The 20,885-nt window shown below is 39.1% G+C and overlaps 1 protein-coding gene across 1 annotated transcript in view; it reads right to left on the reverse strand.

Moving 5' to 3' along the window:
- Positions 1-20,885, reverse strand: part of LOC143023144 (neurofibromin-like) — a 375,045-nt gene that overhangs the window by 175,856 nt on the left and 178,304 nt on the right. Inside the window, exons 29-30 of the mRNA XM_076181656.1 lie at positions 12,072-12,186; positions 11,742-11,909 (exon numbers count right to left, since the gene is read on the reverse strand). Coding sequence (XP_076037771.1) covers positions 11,742-11,909; positions 12,072-12,186 — 283 coding nt within the window. The remainder of the gene's footprint in view (positions 1-11,741; positions 11,910-12,071; positions 12,187-20,885) is intronic.

The raw sequence follows: 20,885 nt of genomic DNA on the forward strand, positions 1-20,885 counted from the left end.
ATATAATCCTTAGCCCACACTATTTGGTGATAATGATCCTTTCAATTTTGTCTCCACAATCCCCATTATATCTGGTTTTTCTTGTTCCAGATACTCATTCATCTATTCCTGATATCAATCCGTCTATGTTGGTATATTTTACCTTTAATTTTTTTTTTTTTTTCCTTTTCTACCTTTTCTTCTTGCTCTTGCATTTCCTTTTCCCTTAAGTACCATTTCCTCAGTCTCAAGTCCGTCACACTTTCTCTCTCAAAAAAATAAAAATAAAAATCCTTCCTTTTGTTCTCTGTTCTTTTCCTTAGCTTCCTCTTTTAGTGTTTTTTCTCTTTTTCCTCATCACTCAGTTCCTTTTTTATACATAAATTTCTGTAATTATTACTTTTTGCTAGTTTTCCTGTATTTATTAATATTTCTTTCACTATCATCTGCGAATTTGTACTTTGAGAGGTCTATTCTTCTCTTCAGAATATTTCCTCATCCTGTAAATTTTTCTATTCTCTTTTCAAGCCCTTGAGATGATATGTCTGAGAAGTATGGCAGAGGTTGCTAGGTTGAATAGAGTGAGAAACGAGGTGAGGAGAGTGAGAGTGCAAAAGTAGATGGCAGATAGGGCTGATGAAAGATTATTGGGATGGTTTGGACACATAGAATGAGTGAGGAAAGATTAATAAAAGAGGTGTCAAAGGCAGAGGCAGAGAACTCAAGGTGACGACCGAGGATGATTTGGATGGATGGGGTGAAGAGGATGTTGAGCAAGAGAGGAATATCTGTTGAGGAAGGAAAAGAGAAGGCAGGAAATAGAGATAAGTGGAGTGTCTGTGTATAGATGATACTGTTATGCAAGGAAAGGTGAGGTGGAAGATGGGAAGGTAAGGGGTGCTTGTGTGTGAATGATATTTTGACACAGCCAGAAAGGATTTTTCTGTCTTCTCTTTTACTGCATGAGGGAGCAGTGTGTGTGTGTGGGGGGGGGGGGGGGGAATCACCAATTAAGTGAAGTGGCTTTACTGTGGATATACTGTGTCTTGCTACTGACCCAGGGCAACAGGCAGGATACAGGGATGACCCATCATTCATGCGGTGTTGAGATGAGAGGGGGGAAAGAGTGGTGGCAGTGGAATGGGTAGGAGTAGGTACATTCCTTTGACTTAGGTACCTCCTTTATATGGGGGAAAAAGCTCTTTGTATATAGATAGATTTATATAACAGTAACATAAGGGGTTAGAGATATGGTCATGAGGTCCTACTTCTATCTCAAATTATTATAGCCAATTCATATTGTCAGACTAGATTGTTTCCTCTAACTTATTCCCAAATTTATGTGTAAAACTGCTTCTCATCATCTTTAAACCAATATGTCTTCTTTAATTTTCTACTATATTTTCTTGATCTTCTATTCCATGCTAACAGATCCTCAAATTTTTCCATTCCTATACCTGTTCTTAAGTTGACTATCACTCCCCTCTCTACCTTCACTCTTCCATTATGTAATCCCTGTTTTTCCAGTCTTTTCACATGCTTTATCAGCCAGACTAAGGATCATTCTGGTTGCTGCCCTATGTATTCCTCAGCGCTCAAACTTACATTTGTTCCTGGAGGCTGCACAAGTTCTAAAGAATTTGAATTCTAGGGTAATCATTTGTTTTTTTAACTCATGTAACAAGTACACTCTAATTGGTTGGAAAGTGTGGAGTTCCAGGAAAGAATAATAGCGGAGAGTTGATGGTGGAAATGTGTCCACAAAGAGAGTTGATGATAGCAAATACAGTGTTTAGGAAGAAAGTCAAGCATAAGTACACATGGGAGAGGATGGTAGATGGAAGGGTGGTAGAGTGTTAATGGGCTTTGTAGTGGTAAACAGGAGTATAACAGGAAGAGTTAAGGATGTACATATTCTAATGGGAGAGAGTAGGGGGATATCAGATCATTTTCTGGAAGGTAAGTTGAGAGAGGATAGATGGAGAAAAAGGAAAAGGACAGAAGAGTAGGGAGGTACTTAGAGTGAACTGCTTAAATGAGAAACAAAAAGGAGAATGAGTATAAAAAGATGCTGATAGAGGAGTGGGAGGGAGTGATGGATAGAGTAGAACTAGGAGTGGAGGAGGAATGGGGATGGCTCAAGGAGGGAGTCATAAGGTGTGCAAAGATGGTGTGTGGAACAAGGAGGACGGGAGGAAATAAAAGGAAGGGTAGTGAGTGGTGGGATGAGGAAGCAAAGAAGGTTGTACACGAGAAGCAAGCTTTCACAGACTGGTAACAAAATAGGATAAGATAATCATATGAGAGGTACAAAGAAAAGAGGAGAGAAGTAAAGCATAAGATAAAGCAGGCAAAGAGGAGAGCAGATGTGAAATGGGGTAAAAGTGCAACAAAATTTAGATAGTAATAAAAATATGTTTTGGAAGGAAATTAAGAGATGAAGAGGAGGCAAATCACTTAGAGAAGAAAAGGTAAAAGGTGTAGATGGAGAGATGATAATGGAAGAGAAGGCAGTAAGAGGAAGATGGGCAGAATATTTTAGGGAGTTGCTAAATGTGAAGGAGGATAGGGAGGGAAAGGTAGATGCAGTGGGAAGTGCTATGAAAATGACTGTGATGAATGAGGACAATGGAGGTGAAATAAGGAAAGATGAAGTGAAGGCAGTGAAGATGATGAGACCAGGTAAGGCACCTGGGTTGGATAGATGTCATGCACAATGTCTGAAAAAAGGAGGTACAGTGATGGTGGACTGGTTGGTGAGGCTATTTAACCACTTCCATATGGTGACGCCTACGTAGGCGGCATGAGGAGCAAGTGGGTACTCGATGATGCCGACGTCGGCATCTTGATTATATTTATTGTAGTCGTACCTACGTAACCTCCATTCTCTCTAAACTGGCTTCATCATATTTTCTATGGTTATCAAAATTCACGGGTGAAAGAGAACGAACGATTGAGCACTGACTTTATTTTTTATAATGCGATTATTATGACGCAACATCGCCATCGGGCAGCTAATGCTACCAGACGTACGATGTGCCCCAGAGTGAAGAGGTTATTGTTTGCTTAAGAGAGGTAGAGTGCCAGCAGACTGGAGGAGTGCCTGTATAGTTCAACTTTACAAGGGAAAAGGGCACAAGTGTGAGTGTAGTAGTTTCAGAGGAATCAGCTTGTTAAGTGTAGTTTGGAAGGCTTATGGGCGGGTCTTGATTGCGAGGATTAGATGAACAGAGGGAGTAATTGGTATTTATTTACCTAGTTGTATTATACGGGAAGGGAGCTATGCTCGTGATGACAAGTCTTTGTATCTCTCAGCATCAAGTTTTTTCTTAAAATCTTGAATAGTGTTTGCACACAGTGTTTCTTTGTCTAATTTGTTCCAAGTATCTATCACTCTGTGTGGGAAGCTATTTTGTTTTTTAGAACAGTGTGGGTTTAGGACAGGCAGGAGTTGTGTAGATCAGATTTTTGTGCTAGGACAGACATGTGAGAAAGCTATTGGAAGAGGTGAGGATGTTTTTTGGGCTTTTATGGATTTGGAAAAGGCTTATGAGAGGGTAGACAGGAAGGCATTGTGGGAGGTATTGCAGATATACAGGATAGGAGGAAAGCTTTTAGGAGCTGTCAACAGTGGTTTGAGGTAAAGGTGGGACTCACATCAGGTATGTGTTCTGTCACCCTGGCTGTTCAATTTATACATGGGTGGGGTGGTGCGAGAAGTAAATGCAAGAATAGTGGGTCAGGAATTGGACATGGTTAAAGAAAATGGAGAAAAGTGGGAGATAAGCCAGCTGTTGTTTGCTGACGACACTGCACTTGTAGCAGGATCAGAGGTGGGATTGAGGAAGTTAGTGACAGAGTTTGGGAAGGTGTGTAAAAGAAGGAAGTTCAAGATAAATGTGGGTAAAAGTATGGTGATGAGATGTACAAGGGGAGAAAGTGGCACCAGACTGGAAGTGAGTATTAAGGAAAAGAGACTGGAGGATGTGAATAGTTTTAGATACTTGGGTGCGAATGTGGCAGGAAATAGAGGAGTGGAGGCAGAGGTAGAATGTAGACTGAGAAAAGCAAGTAAATGCCTTGGTGGATTAAAAAGTGTAATGAGAAATAGACATTTGGGAATGAATGCTACGAGGAGATTATATTTACCTAGTTGTATTTTTCGGGAGAAGAGCTATGCTTGTAGGGACCCATAGTTGTATCTTTCCACATCTAGTTCTTTCTTAAAGTCGTGTATATTTTCAGCACCCACTGTTTTCTCTTTCAATTTATTCCATGTATCTATCACTCTATGAGGAAAGCTATTCTTTTTCAGATCTCTTCTGTAACTGTTCTTCTTAAGTTCCTTCTTGTGTCCCCTTGTATATCTTCTGTCCCATTTAAGTAGATCCCTGTCAAGGATTTCTATCCCTTTCATAATTCTATATATAGATATCAAAGCACCTCTTTCTATTCTTTGCTCCAGAGTTAATAAGTTTAGTTTGTCCAATCTTTGTTCTTATGTCAACATGCTGAGTGTTGTTGCCATCTTTGTTAGTGCTCTTTGAATTTTTTGTAGTTTATTTTTTTTATTTATTTATTTATTTTTTTTTTTTTTGTACTGGGTGCATACACTAATTTTGGTCTTATTAGTGTAACTAAGATTTTCTTCACCATTTCCTCGTCCATGTAGTCAAAGGCCACTTTCATTGATCTTATTAAGTTGTAGGTTTCTCCAACTATTTTGTTTACATGTTTGTCTGGTGTCATGTCATTTGAAATGATCACTCCTTGGTCTCTTTCTGAATTTACTTTTGTAACTTCTTTTGTTCCAATTTTGTATTTACCGGATATTCTATTTTGCTTTTTCCAAATTCCATTATACTACATTTTTTAATGTTGAAATTCACTTTGTTCTTTTTACTCCAATTCCAGACTTTTCCAGATCTCCGAAAAGATTTACAGTCTTCTTCGTTACTCACTCTCTTCAATAGTTTTGCATCACCTGCAAATAAGTTTATGTAGCATTTAATTCCTTCATCCATGTCATTTATATAAATAGCAAACATTATCGTAGACTACACAGAGCCTTGGGGTACTCCACTTATCATGTTTACTCATTTTGAGTTCTTTTCTCTATCACTCTCATTTCTCTTCCTTCCAAAAAGTCTTTCATCCATTCTAATAACTTTCATTGTATTCCATCTACTATTTCAATTTTTCTTTGTAGTTTTTTGTGTGGTGCTTTGTCAAAAGCCTTTTGTAGGTCCAGGAAGATGTGTCCAGCCATCTCTTTCTTGTATTATGTCTAGCAATATTGAGTAAAAGCATATTAGGTTGGGGTTTAATATTTTGTTCTTTTCCAATTGTTTAGTCCATTTGTTTTTAATAACTCTTTCGCATATTTTTGGAATTGTGCTTGTAAGGGATACTGGTCTATAATTTGTTGGATTTTCTTTATTTCCTCCCTTATATATTGGTATAATATTAGCATTTTTCCAGTCTTGTGGTACTTTTCCTTCTTTGAGTGAGAAGTCAATTATCTTGTGTATTTTGTCTGTGAGTTATTCTATGCATTCTTTTAATATCCAGTTCGCTATTCTGTCTGGCCCATGTGACTTTCTGACATCGAGTTTCTTTATTTGGTCCCTTATTTCTTTGTCACCATTATTTCTTCCATTTTAGGGGATCCTACCTGGTGACTATCATTCCACAATTGTGAGCTTTCAATTGTAAAAACAGACTTAGTGTCTGGTCATTACTTCGGCCATTTCTATATCTTCTGTGTATTCTTGATTTCCTTCATCCAGTTTTGTTATTTCGTGTTTGTCTTTTAGTTTGTCATTTACATATCTGTAGAACAGTTTAGGTTGATCTTTGAATTTTGCTATATCTTTTTCATAGTTTCTTTTTTTCTCTCTTCATATGTCTATGTATTCATTTCTCAGTTTAATGTATGTTTGCCATTTAGTCTCTTTGTTGTCTCTTTTCCATTTTTCCAAGCTTCATCTCTTCTATCTTTAGCATTGCTACACTTTTTATTATACCAGCACTTTATGTGCTCCCTTTTCTGTTTCTGCTTAGGCACAAATGTGTCTGTTCCCTCTTGATATATATATATATATATATATGTATATATATATATATATATATATATATATATATATAAATATATATATATATATATAAATATATATATACATATATATGTATATATATATATATATATATATATATATATATTTTTTTTTTTTTTTTTTTTTTTTTTTTTTTTTAATGTTCTATTTCTCTTGTCTTTGTTTCATCATTTGCAAATTTTTCCCAACAGGCATTTTGGAAAAAATTTCTAAGTTTTACAAAATCAGTTTTATTGTACATCAGTCTTTCTTCTCTATGTTTCTCGCTCCTTCTTACCACATTTTGTTCCTTAAGTTCAATCTCTATTAGTATGTGGTCACTTCCCAATTGGTATTTATATATATATATATATATATATATATATATTTTTTTTTTCTTTTTTTTTTTAATGTTCCATTTCTCTTGTCTTTGTTTCATCATTTGCAAATTTTTCCCAACAGGCATTTTGGAAAAAATTTCTAAGTTTTACAAAATCAGTTTTATTGTACATCAGTCTTCCTTCTCTATGTTTCTCGCTCCTTCTTACCACATTTTGTTCCTTAAGTTCAATCTCTATTAGTATGTGGTCACTTCCCAATTGGTGTTTTACAATTTATTTCTTCCATTATTTCTGGTTCAGTGGTGAATTTCAAATCTAGTCTTGATGGTTCTTCATTTTGTCTAAATCTAGTATTTTCTTTAACCCGTTGCATCAATGTGTAATCTATGGTCATATCCAGTAGGGCATTTCCCCGGAGTTCATCTCCACCTCCCATTTTCAATTCTTCCCAATTTATTTCCTTTGCATTAAAGTCACCCATAAGTACTATATTTTCTCCATATTTCAGTGTCACGGTTAATTCATTATTTGTGTTTTCTAGTAGTTTTGAGTGTTCACTGTCAGTCCAGGTCTTAAATTTTGGTGGCACATAAACAACTATAAAAATTCTACTTTTCATACTGCTGTTTTCAACTTCAACTGTGATTAATTCCATACTATTTTTTCCTTCTGTTGCCTTTATTACATTTAGGTCCTTTGAGGAGATTATATGAGGGAGTGATTGTGCTGACAGCAATGTATGGGGCAGAAACATGGAACATAAGAGAGAAAGAGAGAAAAAATTTGAATGAGTTTGAGATGAGGTGTCTGAGAAGTATGATAGGGATTACTAGGCTGGATAGAGTGAAAAATGAGGAAGTGAGGAGGAAAGGGAATTGGGAGTTAGGTTGGATGAAAGATTACTGGGATGGTTTGGACACATGGAAAGAATGAGTGAAGAAAGATTAGTAAAAGAGGTGTGGAAGGCAGAAATGGAAGGAGTGAACATGAGGGGGTGACCTAGGATGAGATGGATGGATAGGGTGATAGGGTAAAAAGGGCATTGGGAAAGAGGGGAATGTCTGTTGAGGAAGGATGGCAAAGGACAGAAGACAGGTGAATGTTGTGATGCATGAGGTGGAATGGGTGGGGGATGGAGGGTAAAGGAGTATGTGTGAGAAATAATTTAATGCAGCCTGAAGTGATTTCTCACCATCTCCTTTTCTGCGTAAGGGGACGGAGAGGGGGATCGCCAATTTAATGAAGCGGCCTTGCTGTGGATGTGCTGTGTCTTGTGACACTACTTCTGACCCAGGGCTGTGGGTGAGATACAGGGATGACCTGTCATCCAGGAGGTGCCAAGATGAAGAGGATGGAAGAGAGTAGAGGGGAGTGGAGTATAATGGGGATGGAATGGATGGGAGTGGTTTTTATGCCTTTGTTTTTTAGCTACTTCCCTTATATGAAGAAAAAAGCCTTTGGTATATGTATGTATATGTAGAATACAGTATTATATGATATAGCTGTGTTTGAATTCCAACAAAAGTTTGTCTTAGGCAAAAAAAATTCAATTAACCACCTCTCTTATGTGTTTCCCAACTCCTTTTCCACATCTTTATCCCTCCATTACTGTTCTATAATCTTGCTGAAACTGACCATCTCCACCTGTGCCATTCTTCACTCATTTTCTGTACAAATATAAATTCATGACTTCATTGTTTTTTCAGTGATTTTTAAATATTCATTTACATTTTGAACTTAATATTGATGAAGGTGAATTACTCATTTTTTATTTCCAACTTAATGGGATAAAGGTGAAACTAGGAAGGGAGATGTGGGTCTTTGTAAGTGCATATGGACCTGGTAGTGAGAAGAGTGTAGAGGGATTCTTTTTGGATGAAGTAAATCATTGCATAGATGGTTTATGGAGAGAGGTCAATTTAGTGGTATTGGGAGATCTCAATGCTAGGGCAGGAAATGAACCAATAGAGTGGTTGGGAAGTGTGGAGTTCCAGGAAAGAATCGTAGTGGAGAGTTGTTGTTGTTGTTGTCGTTCCCTAGACTGTCTGTCCGAGCAGTCCCGTCTCCCCAAGGAAGGCCACAGCCGAGACTGGGTTTTCCCACAAATCCTTTATAGAGTGTATGTTGTGTTGTTTGCGTGCATGATTGTGTATAATGCAGTCTTCCATTATGTGTTGTATGGTATGGGGTGAAGTGTTACATCCTGGGCAGCTGTTCACAACACGGTCGTCCAGCCTCCTCTGGTAGCTTAGAAGTGCTGGGTGGTGACCGCATCGCAGTCTGGCCAAGTGGACTCTGTCCTTACGTGGGAGAGAGGATTCAGAAGGGTGGATATCAGGGGGTCTGGCATGCAGCAGTGTGTTGTCTTTCAGTGTGTTAATGGAGCGGTGAGTGATATGATTATGAATATGTTTCCGGAGGCTGGTATTTGGTGGTTGTGGAGGAAGAGAAGAGAGTATCTTTGTGTAATAAAGGTCTTTGGGTGTAGTTTTAATGTTTCTTGGTGTGTGTGGGTGTTCTGCTATGTAGTGTAACGGGTGTGATGTGTTTGTGGTGGCTGCAGCAAGTGTTTGTGTGCCTCTCATGTCGAGGTGTTCCTTGACTTTGAGGACTTTTGTTTCATGGTGTAAATGGTCTGTAGGTGATGTATTTGTGTGGAGAGTTGATGGTGGAGATGTGTCTAGAGAGTTGATGATAACAAATACAGTGTTTAGAAAGAAAGTCAAGCATAAGTACACGTGGGAGAGGGTGGTGGATGGAAGGGTAGTAGATAGACCATTAACCCCTTCCATACGGTGCCGCACACGTAGGCGTCATGGACTTAGATCTCGGTGGCAGCAGCCAATGCCAGCCGTACGACGTGTCGTAATAATAATCGCATCATAAAATATAGTCACCGCTTATATCGATCGTTCTCTCTTCACCCGTGAATTTTGGTAACCATAGAAAATGCGATTACAAAAGAATTAGAAAGAATGTCATTATGGAGGGGCGACTACAATAAATATAATCAAGACGCCGATATGGCAGCCTCGCGAATACACTCGCTCCCCATGACGCCTACGTGTGCGGCCCCGTATGGAAGGGGTTAATGGACTATGTAGTGGTAAATAGGAGTATAATAGGATGTACATGTTCTAAGGGGAGAGAGTGGGGGGATATCAGATCATTTTCTGGTGGAAGGTAAGTTGAGAGTGGAGGATAGATGGAGAAAGAGGAAAAGGAGAGATGGTAGGGAGGTGCTTAGAGTAACCTGCTAAAATGAAAATGATAAGGAGATTGAGTACAAGAAGCTCAGAGAAGGGTGGGAGGGAGTGAAGGATAGAGTAGAACTAGGAGTGGAGGAGGAATGGGGATGCTTCAAGGAGAGAGTCACAAGGTGTGTAAATATGGAGTGTGGACCAAAGAGGATGGGAGGAAATACAAGAAAGGGTAGTGAATGGTGGGATGATGAAACAAAGTTGTAGAAGAGAAGAAATGAGCATTTACAGATTGGTTACAAAATAAATCATATGACTGGTACAAAGAAAAGAGAAGTAAAGCATAAGATACAGGAGGCAAGGAGGAGAGCAAATGTGAAATGGGGTAAGAGTATTACAGAAAATTTTGAAATAAAAAGATGATTTGGGAGGAAATTAAGTGAGGAAGGGGATGCAAATAAAGTAGAGAAGAAAAGGTAAAAGGTGCAGATAGAGAGATTACAATGGAAAAGACAGCAGTAAGAAGATGGGCAGAAGATTTTAGGGAGTTACCAAATGTGATGGAGGATATGGAGGGAAAGGTAGTTGCAGTGGGAAGTGCTAAGAAAACGACTGTGATGATTGAGGAAAATGGAGGAGAAATAAGAAAAGATGAGGTGCAAGCAGTTATTAAAATTATGAGAAAAGATAAGGCACCTGGGTTGGATGGGTGTCATGTGGAATGTCTAAAAAAAGGGAGGTACAGTGATGGTGGACTGGCTGGCAAGGTTGTTTTATGTTTGTCCAAAGGAGAGTAGAGTACTGGAGTAATGGAGAAGTGCCTGTATAGTTCCACTTTATGAGGGAAAAGGAGATAAGTGTGAGTGTAGTAGTTTCAGAGGGATCAGTTTGTTGAGTGTAGTTGAGAAGGATTATGGGAGGGTTTTGATTGAGAGGACTAGGAGAGGAACAGAGGGAGTAATTGATGAAGAACAGTGTGGGTCTAAGAAAGGTAAGGGTTACATGGATGAGATCTTTGTGGTAAAGCAGATATGTGAGAAAGCTTCGGGAAAAGATAGGGATGTTTTTCCGACCTTTATGAATTTGGAAAAGGCTTACAACAGGGTAGAGAGGAAAGCTTGTGGAAGTTATTGCAGATGAATGGGATAGGAAGAAAGATGTTCAGAGCAGTCAAGAGTTTTTATGAGAGTAGTAGAGCCTATGTTCAAACCAGAAATGGAGAGAGTGGTTTGAGGTAAAGGAGGGACTTCACCACAGATGTGTCATGTCACCAAAGCTGTTCAATCTAGACATGGTTAAAGAAAATGGAAAAAATGGAGAGAGAGTTTTTTGCTTCCATGTTTTGGAAAGAAATTATGAGAGGAAGAGGTGAATCAAATAGAGAAGAAAAGGTAAAAGGTGCAGATGCAGAGATGATAATGGATGAGATGGCAGTAAGAAGATGGGCAGAGTTACATACATATACCAAAGGCTTTTCCCTCTTACACGGGGGGTAGCCAAAAAGAAAAAGGCATAGAAACCACTCCCACCCATTCCATTTCCTATATATTCCACTCCCTTCCACCCTCCCTCTTATCTTGGCACCTCCTGGATGACGGGTTATCCCTGCATCTTGTCCACTGCCCTAGGTCAGAAGCAGTGTCACAAGACACAGCACATCCATAGCAAGGCCGCTTCATTAAATCGGTGACCCCCTCTCTCCATCCCCTCATGCAGAAAAGAAGACTGGGAGAAATCCCTTCGGGCTGAGTCAAAATTTCCCGACACATACTCCCTTTCCCCCCAATCCCCACCTATTCCACCACATGGATCACAACATCATCCATATACAACCATTCTCCATTCACACGTCTTCTGTCCTCTCCCGTCCTTCCTCAACAGACACTCCCCTCTTCCCAAAAGCCCCTTTTACCCCATCCATCCATCTCATCCTAGGCCGCCCCCTCATGTTCACTCCTTCCACACCTCTTTTTAGCCTTTCTTCACTCATTCTCTCCATGTGTCCAAACCATCCCAATACTCTTTCATCCATCCTATCAATGATGTTAATATGGTTTAATCCATGTCTATGTGAAATTCACAAAATGTTATCCACATTCATATACCCAAACTAGTTTAATACTTACTTATATCTTCTTGCAATATAATAAAAAACTGGGTTGCCAGCTTTAGAAGTTCCTGCCTGGTAGAAAATGTTGAGAGTCTTAATGGATTTAAACTCGTCTTTTTCATGCATATTGTGCTTCGACATTATCTCCTCAAACTTTGTGCTTGTCATATCCATACTACTCCATCTGAAAGCCAAATATTATGATACAGGCACCCTTCAAATAAAATGTAATCAAAACTGTAATAAAATGTAATAAATAAATAAAAAAAAAATCTTATTCACCTAATCCTGAAGTAATATTACTGTGAAATAACCACTCTTAACATGACAAGCACATTATACTTACTGCGAGTCAATGGGTTTATGTTCTGGAGGCCCAAGATACGCAAGAAGAGTTGCCATCTTGTCGAATGGTCGTCTTCCCACTGCCTTATGGTCTCTACTACTTGATAAATAATCACCTGCAAACATGAATAAGTGCACAGTAACAAAAATCACCTATTTTCTGGAGAATTAAGTCTTCTATTCATTCATATCATACTACATCTCTCTCTCTTTCCCTCTGTGTTCACACACACACACACACACACACACACACACACACACACACACACACACACACACATATATACACGCTCATCGAAGCAACACCGCTCGTCGTCGCTGTCGTCGCGCGACCAAGAAGAAGAGGATTTACGACGAAAAAGGAAAACCTGGTTTGTACTGTAGGGGTGGGGAGTGAACGTGAGTGCCCGAAATGGTATCTATGCAGTGCTAGTTAATTGTGTTAACTCGAAATTAGCAAAAATGAATGAAAACGACTCGAAAGCCAGTTGCGAATCAGAGCCATCTGGAGGCAATCCACTGAACCGCGATGTAAACAATAAACAAAGCACCACGTGTTATGACAATGATTTCTTAGGGTTTGGTAAGTACGAAAGAAAGAACTTAAGTAGATTATTAGAGATAGAGAGAGAGATGAGCAAAAATAGGACTCGGTGGGAAAATGAAATCATGGACTTAAGAAAAGAGGTCATTGGTTTAATTGATTGTTTATCTAAGACTAACCATGAAATTTCTGACCTGAAAAAAGCTAACTTGGATCTTACAAACGAAATTAAAGAAATGAAAAGAGACATAAATGAACTGAAGAATGATAATGAAAAGAAGAAAACTAATGATAATAATAGCGAAAATCTAAAGCAGGAAGTGAACAACAAATTCCAAGAATTGACACAAAAGATCGAAGAAAACTTAGGTGGGGACAGTATCCAGGAAATTAAGAAGTGGAAAGAAAATATTGAAAATAAAGAAATTGCTTTCAAAGAAATAGTCAAGCAGCAAATGCAAGATAATGCAAAAGACACAATCATTCAAGTGATTAACGAAAAAGCAAATTGGGTCAGGGACACAGTAGATAGGAAGAAATGTATTGTGGTTTATGGGCTTAAAGAAAAACAAGGATTGGCGAGGTACATGAGAGAAAAAGAAGAAAAAGAGACAGCAGTAGAAATCCTTAATGAAATTCAGGGGGGAGATAGTGATTCAGGCACAGACTTAGAAGAGACTTACAGAATTGGTCGCTATACTAAGGATAGGAATCGACCTCTAAAGATAAAACTAAGGTCACAAGTGGTAGTAGAAGACATATTTGAAAAAGTAGGTAACTTGGCAAAGAGTGAAAAATACAATAAGATATGGATAAAAAGAGAAATGAGTACTGAGGAATTAGAAAAAGAAAGGGCGCTAAGAGAAGAAGCAAAGGAAAAAAACTTGAAAAGATCGGAGACAGAATGCAAAGAATTCCAGTGGAGAGTAATAGACTTGAGATTAAGACAATGGCGCTTCAAAACGAACAAAACAAGGGAAGAAGAAACCAGGGAGAAGGAAGAAAATTAAAAGTGGCCTATACCAACATTGACGGACTAATTTCGGGACTGAACGAACTCAATGATTATCTGTTAGAAGCAAAACCAGACATAATGGGAATTGTAGAGACTAAACTAAGAGGTGAAATACCATCCACTGTTATCGGACAAGGTTTATACAACTACTGGATAAAAAACAGGGACAAGAAACAGGGAGGGGGAATCATGTTCTTGGCCAAGAAAGACCTAAAGGTGACAAAAATTGCAGAGGGCAAAGGTAATGCTGAATTGATCATGATAAAAGTCGAAGGCAAGAATATGAAAAGTAGAAAGTTTGTGGTGACTTATGTGCCTCCAAAAACAAGCGCGTGGAAAGAAATTGAACATAAAAAAATGCTAGATGACACAAGAAAATCACTAAATGAGATACTAATGGGTAAGGGTAATCTGGTAGTTATGGGGGACTTCAATTGCAAAGAAATTTGTTGGGACAGCATGACAGTGCAAGGAGGAGATGACTCGTGGGGCAATGTACTGCTAGATATGACCATGGAGTACACAATGACCCAATGGGTCCATGAAAACACAAGGTACAGAAATAATGAAGAGCCATCGAAACTAGATCTAATATTTACAACAGAGCCTGAAATAGTGCATAAAGTCCAGTATGAGACACCAATTGGAAAGAGTGACCATGTACTCATCGAAACTATACTAAAGGAAGAAATAGACATAGAGAGGAACGAAAAGCATAGGAAAGGAAGACTGAGGTACAACAAAACAGACTTTACAAAACTAAAGACATTCTTCCGGAATGCAAACTGGGAAATATTTTACAGGGAAGAAACAGCAGTGGAAGAGAAATGGAATATATTGATGGAAAACTACAATGAAGGGGTAAACAGGCATGTACCAAGACAAAAGCGAGAGAGAGAGTACATTAAATGTTGGTTCAACAAAAGATGCAGTGAGGCAAAAGACAGAAGGGACAAAGCTTGGAAAAAGTGGAGAAAAGACAAAAAACAAAGCAAATGGCAAATTTATGTTAACTATAGAAATGAGTATGTTAATGTGAGAAGAGAGGAGAAAAGGAACCATGAGAAGGATATTATAGACAAATGCAAAGAGCAACCCAAACTATTCTATCGGTATGTGAATGGTAAACTTAAAAACAAACAGGAATTGGTGAAACTATGCCAAGGAAACATAGAATACACAGAAGATTTAGAGATGGCCGAAGTCATGAACAATCACTTTAAATCTGTTTTCACCAGAGAGAAAATACCGAATTGTGACATAGACAAAAACAAGAAATCTCCCCTCATGAATGAGTTTACAGCATCACTAAAGGAAATATCAGAACATTTATCAAGGCTGGATGTCAGAAAATCACATGGCCCGGACGGTATTGCAAATTGGATTCTAAAGGAGTGCAAAGAAGAACTAACAGACAAAATACACATCTTAATAAACAGCTCACTCAAAGAAGGAAAGATACCCGGGGACTGGAAAAACGCTAACATTGTACCAATACACAAAGGAGGAAACAAAGAAGAACCCACCAACTATAGGCCAGTATCACTAACAAGCACCATTGCCAAAATTTGTGAGAAAATAATCAAGAATAGATGGGTAAAACATCTGGAAGACAATGACATATTAAACCCAAGACAATTCGGATTCAGACAAGGAAGATCATGCTCCACAAACTTAATATGCTTTTACTCAAGACTAATAGACATAGTGCAAGAAAGAAATGGATGGGCTGATTGTGCATTCCTAGACTTGCAAAAAGCCTTTGACAAAGTACCACACAGAAAACTACTAAAAAAACTGGAACACATAGGAGGAATACAGGGAAACCTACTAAAATGGATAGAGGACTTTCTGACTGGTAGAAAGATGAGAGTAGTGCTCAGAGAAAAATATTCAGACTGGAAAGAGGTGATCAGTGGAGTACCGCAAGGATCTGTGCTGGCACCAATAATGTTTGCTATCTATATGAATGACATGGATGAGGACGTGAACTGCTACATGAGCTTCTTTGCCGATGACGCCAAACTGCTAAGGAAAATAGAAACTGATGAGGACTGTGAAGCACTGCAAGAAGACCTAAATAGGGTATGGAACTGGAGTCAGAAATGGGAAGTGGACTTTAATACGAAGAAGTGTAGCATAATGGAGTTTGGAAAAAGCAAAAACAGAATATCAGGAAAATATACAATTGGAACCAAAGAAGTAAAGAAAGTAGGATCCGAAAAAGATTTGGGAGTAATTATCACGAACGACTTGTCCTATGATATACAGATTAACAAAATTGTCGGGGAGACTTACAACTTGCTAAGATCAATAAAAGTGGCGTTTACATACTTGGACGAAGACATGATGAAAAAAATATTGGTTACATTGATAAGGCCTAGATTAGAGTATGCAGCGACATTGTGGTCCCCCAGTACCAAAAAGAATATAAAGAAAATAGAAAGAATCCAAAGAGCAGCTACAAAAATGGCACCTGCACTTGCAAACCTATCATACGAAGAGAGATTGGCTAAACTGGAGTTACCGACACTGGAGCAAAGAAGAGAGAGAGGTGACCTATTGACCATCTACAGAATCATGAAAGGCACAGAGGTACTCGATAGTGAGAACTTACTTAACTGGGACAAAAGAAACACAAGAGGACATGGAAAGAAAATAAAAAAACATAGCTATAGAAGAGAACTGAAGAAAAACAGTTTTCCTCATAGAGTTTTGGACACTTGGAACAAACTGGACAATGAAATAGTATGCGCAAAAACCATTCATGAGTTTAAAAACAAACTAGACACTGCAAGATACAAAGGCGGGACAACACGAGCATAGCTCCCCTTCCCGCAAAATACAACTAGGTAAATACAACTAGGTAAATACACAACAGGAATTAAACAATTAAAGTTGAATACAAAAGAATGAAAAATGAATCTACAAAAATGAAGCTTTGAAAAAATAAGTAAAAGAACAAATACAAGTGATGACCTAGGAAGTTGGAGAAATAATAAAAGAGACAGATCTCCGAGAAATAAAAAATCAATGGAAAATTGATCTAGAAAATAAAAAAATAACTTTTAAAGAAATAGTACAGCAACAAGTGGAAGAATATGGTAAAGTAATTAAGGAGAAAGAGAATTGGGTCAGAGACACAGTGGATAAAAAAAGTGCATAGTAGTTTATGGTACTAAAGAAAAACATAATGTAGCCAGATACCTAAGAAGGGAGAGGGGAAAAAAAATAAAAATAAATAAATAAATAAATAAATAATAATAATAATAATAAAATAATAATAATAATAACAATAATCAATCAATAAATAAAAAGTTTTCCACACAGAATGGTGTATGTCTGGTACAAATTGGACAAAACGGTAGTGTGCAAACACCATACAAGAATTAAAGAACTAGATGTTGCAAGATACAAAGAGAGGTTATAAGCATAGCTCCTCTTCCCATATAACTAGGTAAATAGACACACAGTGACAACATGCATAAATTGGAGCTCCTGAAAAATACTTTGTAACAGTGTTACAATTACAGAATGCCCAGGGTGCAATGTATGGCAAGGGGTGTGCTTGTGGACACCCAATATGGTTAAATTACAATGTAAGTAGTGTGTAATTGAAGCAAAATGGAAGAAAATGACTCTGCCAACCGTGCCACCAAGTCATGTGTGTGTGTGTGTGTATTTACCTAGTTGTATTTTACGGGAAGGGGAGCTATGCTCGTGGTGTCCCGTCTTCATATCTCATTTTATCTAAACTATTTTTAAATTCATGTATTGTTTTTACACACACCACTTTCTCATCTAACTTGTTCCAACTGTCTATTACTCTGTGAGGAAAGCTGTTCTTTTTCACATCTCTTCTATACCTGTCTTTCTTGATTTTCTTTCCGTGGTGTGTGTGTGTGTGTGTGTTTACCTAGTTGTATTTTACAGGTAGAGAGCTATGCTCGTAGTGACCCGCTTTTGTATCACTCAGCATCCAGTTTGATCTAAAATTCTTGTATGGTTTTTGCATTCACTATTTCCTCATTCAATTTGTTCCAGATATCTACCACTCTGTATGGGAAGCTATTCTTTTTCAGATCTCTTCTGTAACTAGGGAGAAATGTCAATGTAGTTGTATTGGGAGACCTTAATGCTAGGGTAGGAAAGGAACCAATAGATAGAGTGATTGGGAAGGATGGAGTTCCAGGTAAAAATCGTAGTTGAGAATTGATGGTGCAGATATGTCTTGAAAGAGAGTTGATGATAGCAAATACAGTGTTTAGGAAGAAAGTCAAGCATAAGTACACATGGGAGAGGGTGGTGGAAGGAAGGGTGGCAGATAGAGCATTAATGGACTATATAGTGGTGACCAGGAGTATGGTAGGAAGAGTTATGGATGTACATGTTCTAAGGGGAGTGGGGGAATATCAGATCATTTTTTGGTGGAAGGTAAGTTGAGAGTGGAGAATAGGTGGAGAAAGAGGAAAAGGGCAGAAGGTAGGGAGGTACTTAGAGTGAACTGCTTAAATGAGAAAGAAAAGGAGAATGAGTATAGAAGAAGCTGAGAGAGGAGTGGGAGGGAGTGAAGGATAGAGTAGAGCTAGGAGTGGAGGAGGAATGGGGATGGTTCAAGGAGGGAGTCATAAGGTGTGCAAAGATGGTGTGTGGAACAAGGAGGGCGGGAGGACATAGAAGGCAGGGTAGTGAGTGGTGGGATGAGGAAGCAAAGAAGGATGTAGAAGAGCAGAAACAGGCATTCATAGATTGGCTACAAATTAGGACGAGGGAATCATATGAGAGGTACAAAGTAAAGAGAAGGGAAGTTAGGCATAAGATAAAGGAAACAAAGAGGAGAGCAGATGTGAAATGGGGTAAGAGTACATACATACATACATATACCAAGGCTTTTTCCCCCTTACAAGGGAGGTAGCCAAAAAAGGCATAAAATCACTCCCACCCATTCCATCCCTAAATACACTCCACTCCCCTCCACCTTCCCTCCCGTCTTAGCACCTCCTGGAAATGGGGTAAGAGTATGACAGAAAATTTTGAAAGCAATAAAAAGATGTTTTGGAAAGAAATTAAGAAAGGAGGCAAATCAAGTAGAGAAGAAAAGGTAAAAGGTGCAGATGGAGAGATGATAATGGAAGAGAAGGCAGGGAGAGGAAGGTGGGCAGAGGATTTTAGGGAGTTGCTAAATGTGAAGGAGGAGAGGGAGGGAAAGGTAGTTGCAGTGAGAAGTGCTAGAAAATGAGAGTGATGAGTGAGGAAATGGAGGAGAAATAGGGAAGGATGAAGTGGAAGCAGCTGTTAAGATGATGAGAGCAGCTAAGGCACCTGGGTTGGCTGGATGTCATGCAGAATGTCTGAAGAAAGGAGGTACAGTTATGATGGACTGGATGGTGAGGTTATTTAATATTTGTTTAAGAGAGGGTAGAGTGACAGAGGACTGTAGGAGAACCTGTATAGTTCCGCTTTATAAGGGAAAGGGGGACAAGTGTGAGTGTAGTAGTTTCAGAGGGATCAGTTTGTTTTATGGGAGGGTCTTGATTGAGAGGATTAGGAGAGGAACAGAGGGAGTGATTGGTGAGGAACAATGTGGTTTTAGGACAGGTAGGGGATGTGTAGATTAGATTTTTGTGGTAAGACAGATATGTCAGAAAGCTATAGGAAAAGTTAAGGATGTTTTTTTTTGGCTTTTATGGAGCTGGAAAAGGCTTACAACAGGGTAGACAGGAGGGCACTGTGGGAGGTACTGCAGATATATTGGATAGGAGGAAAGCTGTAAGAGCAGTTATTACGAGAGTAGTAGAGCTTGTGTTAGGATTAGAAATGGAGAGAGTGAATGGTTTGAGGTAAAGGTGGGACTTTGTCAGGGATGTGTTATGTTGCCCTGGCTGTTCAATCTATACATGTATGGGGTGGTGCAAGAGGTGAATGCAAGGGTAGTGGGTCAGGGATTGGAGATGGTTAAAGAAAATGGAGAAAAGTGGGAAATAAGCCAGTTGTTGTTTGCTGACGACACTGCACTTGTAGCAGGATCAGAGGAGGATTGAGGAGGATTGAGGAAGTTAGTGACAGAGTTTGAGAAGGTGTGTGAAAGAAGGAAGCTGAAGATAAATGTGGGCAAAAGTAAAGTGACGAGATGTACAAGGGGAGAGAGTGACAGCAGGCTGGAAGTGAGCATTAAGGGTGAGAGACTGGAAGTGGATAGTTTTAGATACTGTGGCAGGAAAGGGAGGAGTGGGGGTGGAGGTAGAATGTAGATTGAGAGAAGCGAGTAAATGCCTTGGTGGATTAAAAAGTGTAATGAGAAATAGACATCTGGGAATGGATTCTAAGAGGAGGTTATATGAAGGAGAGATTGTGCCAACAGCACTGTATGGGGCAGAAACATGGAACATGAGAGAGGAAGAGAGGAGTTTGAATGTGTTTGAGATGAAGTGTCTGAGAAGTATGATAGGGGTTACTGGGCAAGATAGAGTGAGAAATAAGGAGGTGAGGAGGAGAACAGTGGTGGAAAGGAAGTTGGGAGATAGGGTTGATGAAAGAGTATTGGGATGGTTTGGACACATGGAAAGAATGAGTGAAGAAAGATTAGTAAAAGAGGTGTGGAAGGCAGAGGCGGAAGGAGTGAATATGAGGGGGCATCCTAGGATGAGATGGATGGATGGGGTAAAAGGGGCATTACAAAAGAGAGGAATGTCTGTTGAGGAAGGATGGGAGAGGACAGAAGATAGGGGTGAATGGAGAAAGGTTGTGTATGGATGATGCTGTGATGCATGAGGAGGAGTGGGTGGGGGATGGGGGGTGAGGAAGTATGAGGAGACGGAGAGGGGGGGGGGTTCACTGAATTTATGAAGTGGCCTTGCTGTGGATGTGCTGTGTCTTGCAATACTGCTTCTGACCCAGGGCAGTGGAAAGAATGCAGGGAGGGCCCATCATCCGGGAGGTGCCAAGATAAGAGTGAGGGAGGAGGGGAGTGGAATATGTGTGGAATGGAATGGGTGGGAGTGGTTTCTATGCCTTTTTCTTTTTGGCTACCCCCCCGTGTAAGGGGGAAAAAGCCTTTGGTATATGTATGTATGTTCTCTTGTGTTTCTTTTATCCCACTTTAGTACATCATCTCTAACAATGACTCCCTTTCATAATTCTGTAGATGGTTAGTAGATCTCCTCTTTCTCTTCTTTGTTCCAGGGTTGGATGCATGTGTAAAGTGTGACTGTCCTGTTCCCTTTATATGTATCGCTGCATATGAAATTCCTTCTTCA

The sequence above is a fragment of the Oratosquilla oratoria genome, unplaced genomic scaffold (assembly GCF_046742065.1).
Source record: "Oratosquilla oratoria isolate Oo_2021 unplaced genomic scaffold, ASM4674206v1 SCAFFOLD45, whole genome shotgun sequence".
Taxonomy (NCBI): Eukaryota; Metazoa; Arthropoda; class Malacostraca; order Stomatopoda; family Squillidae; genus Oratosquilla; species Oratosquilla oratoria.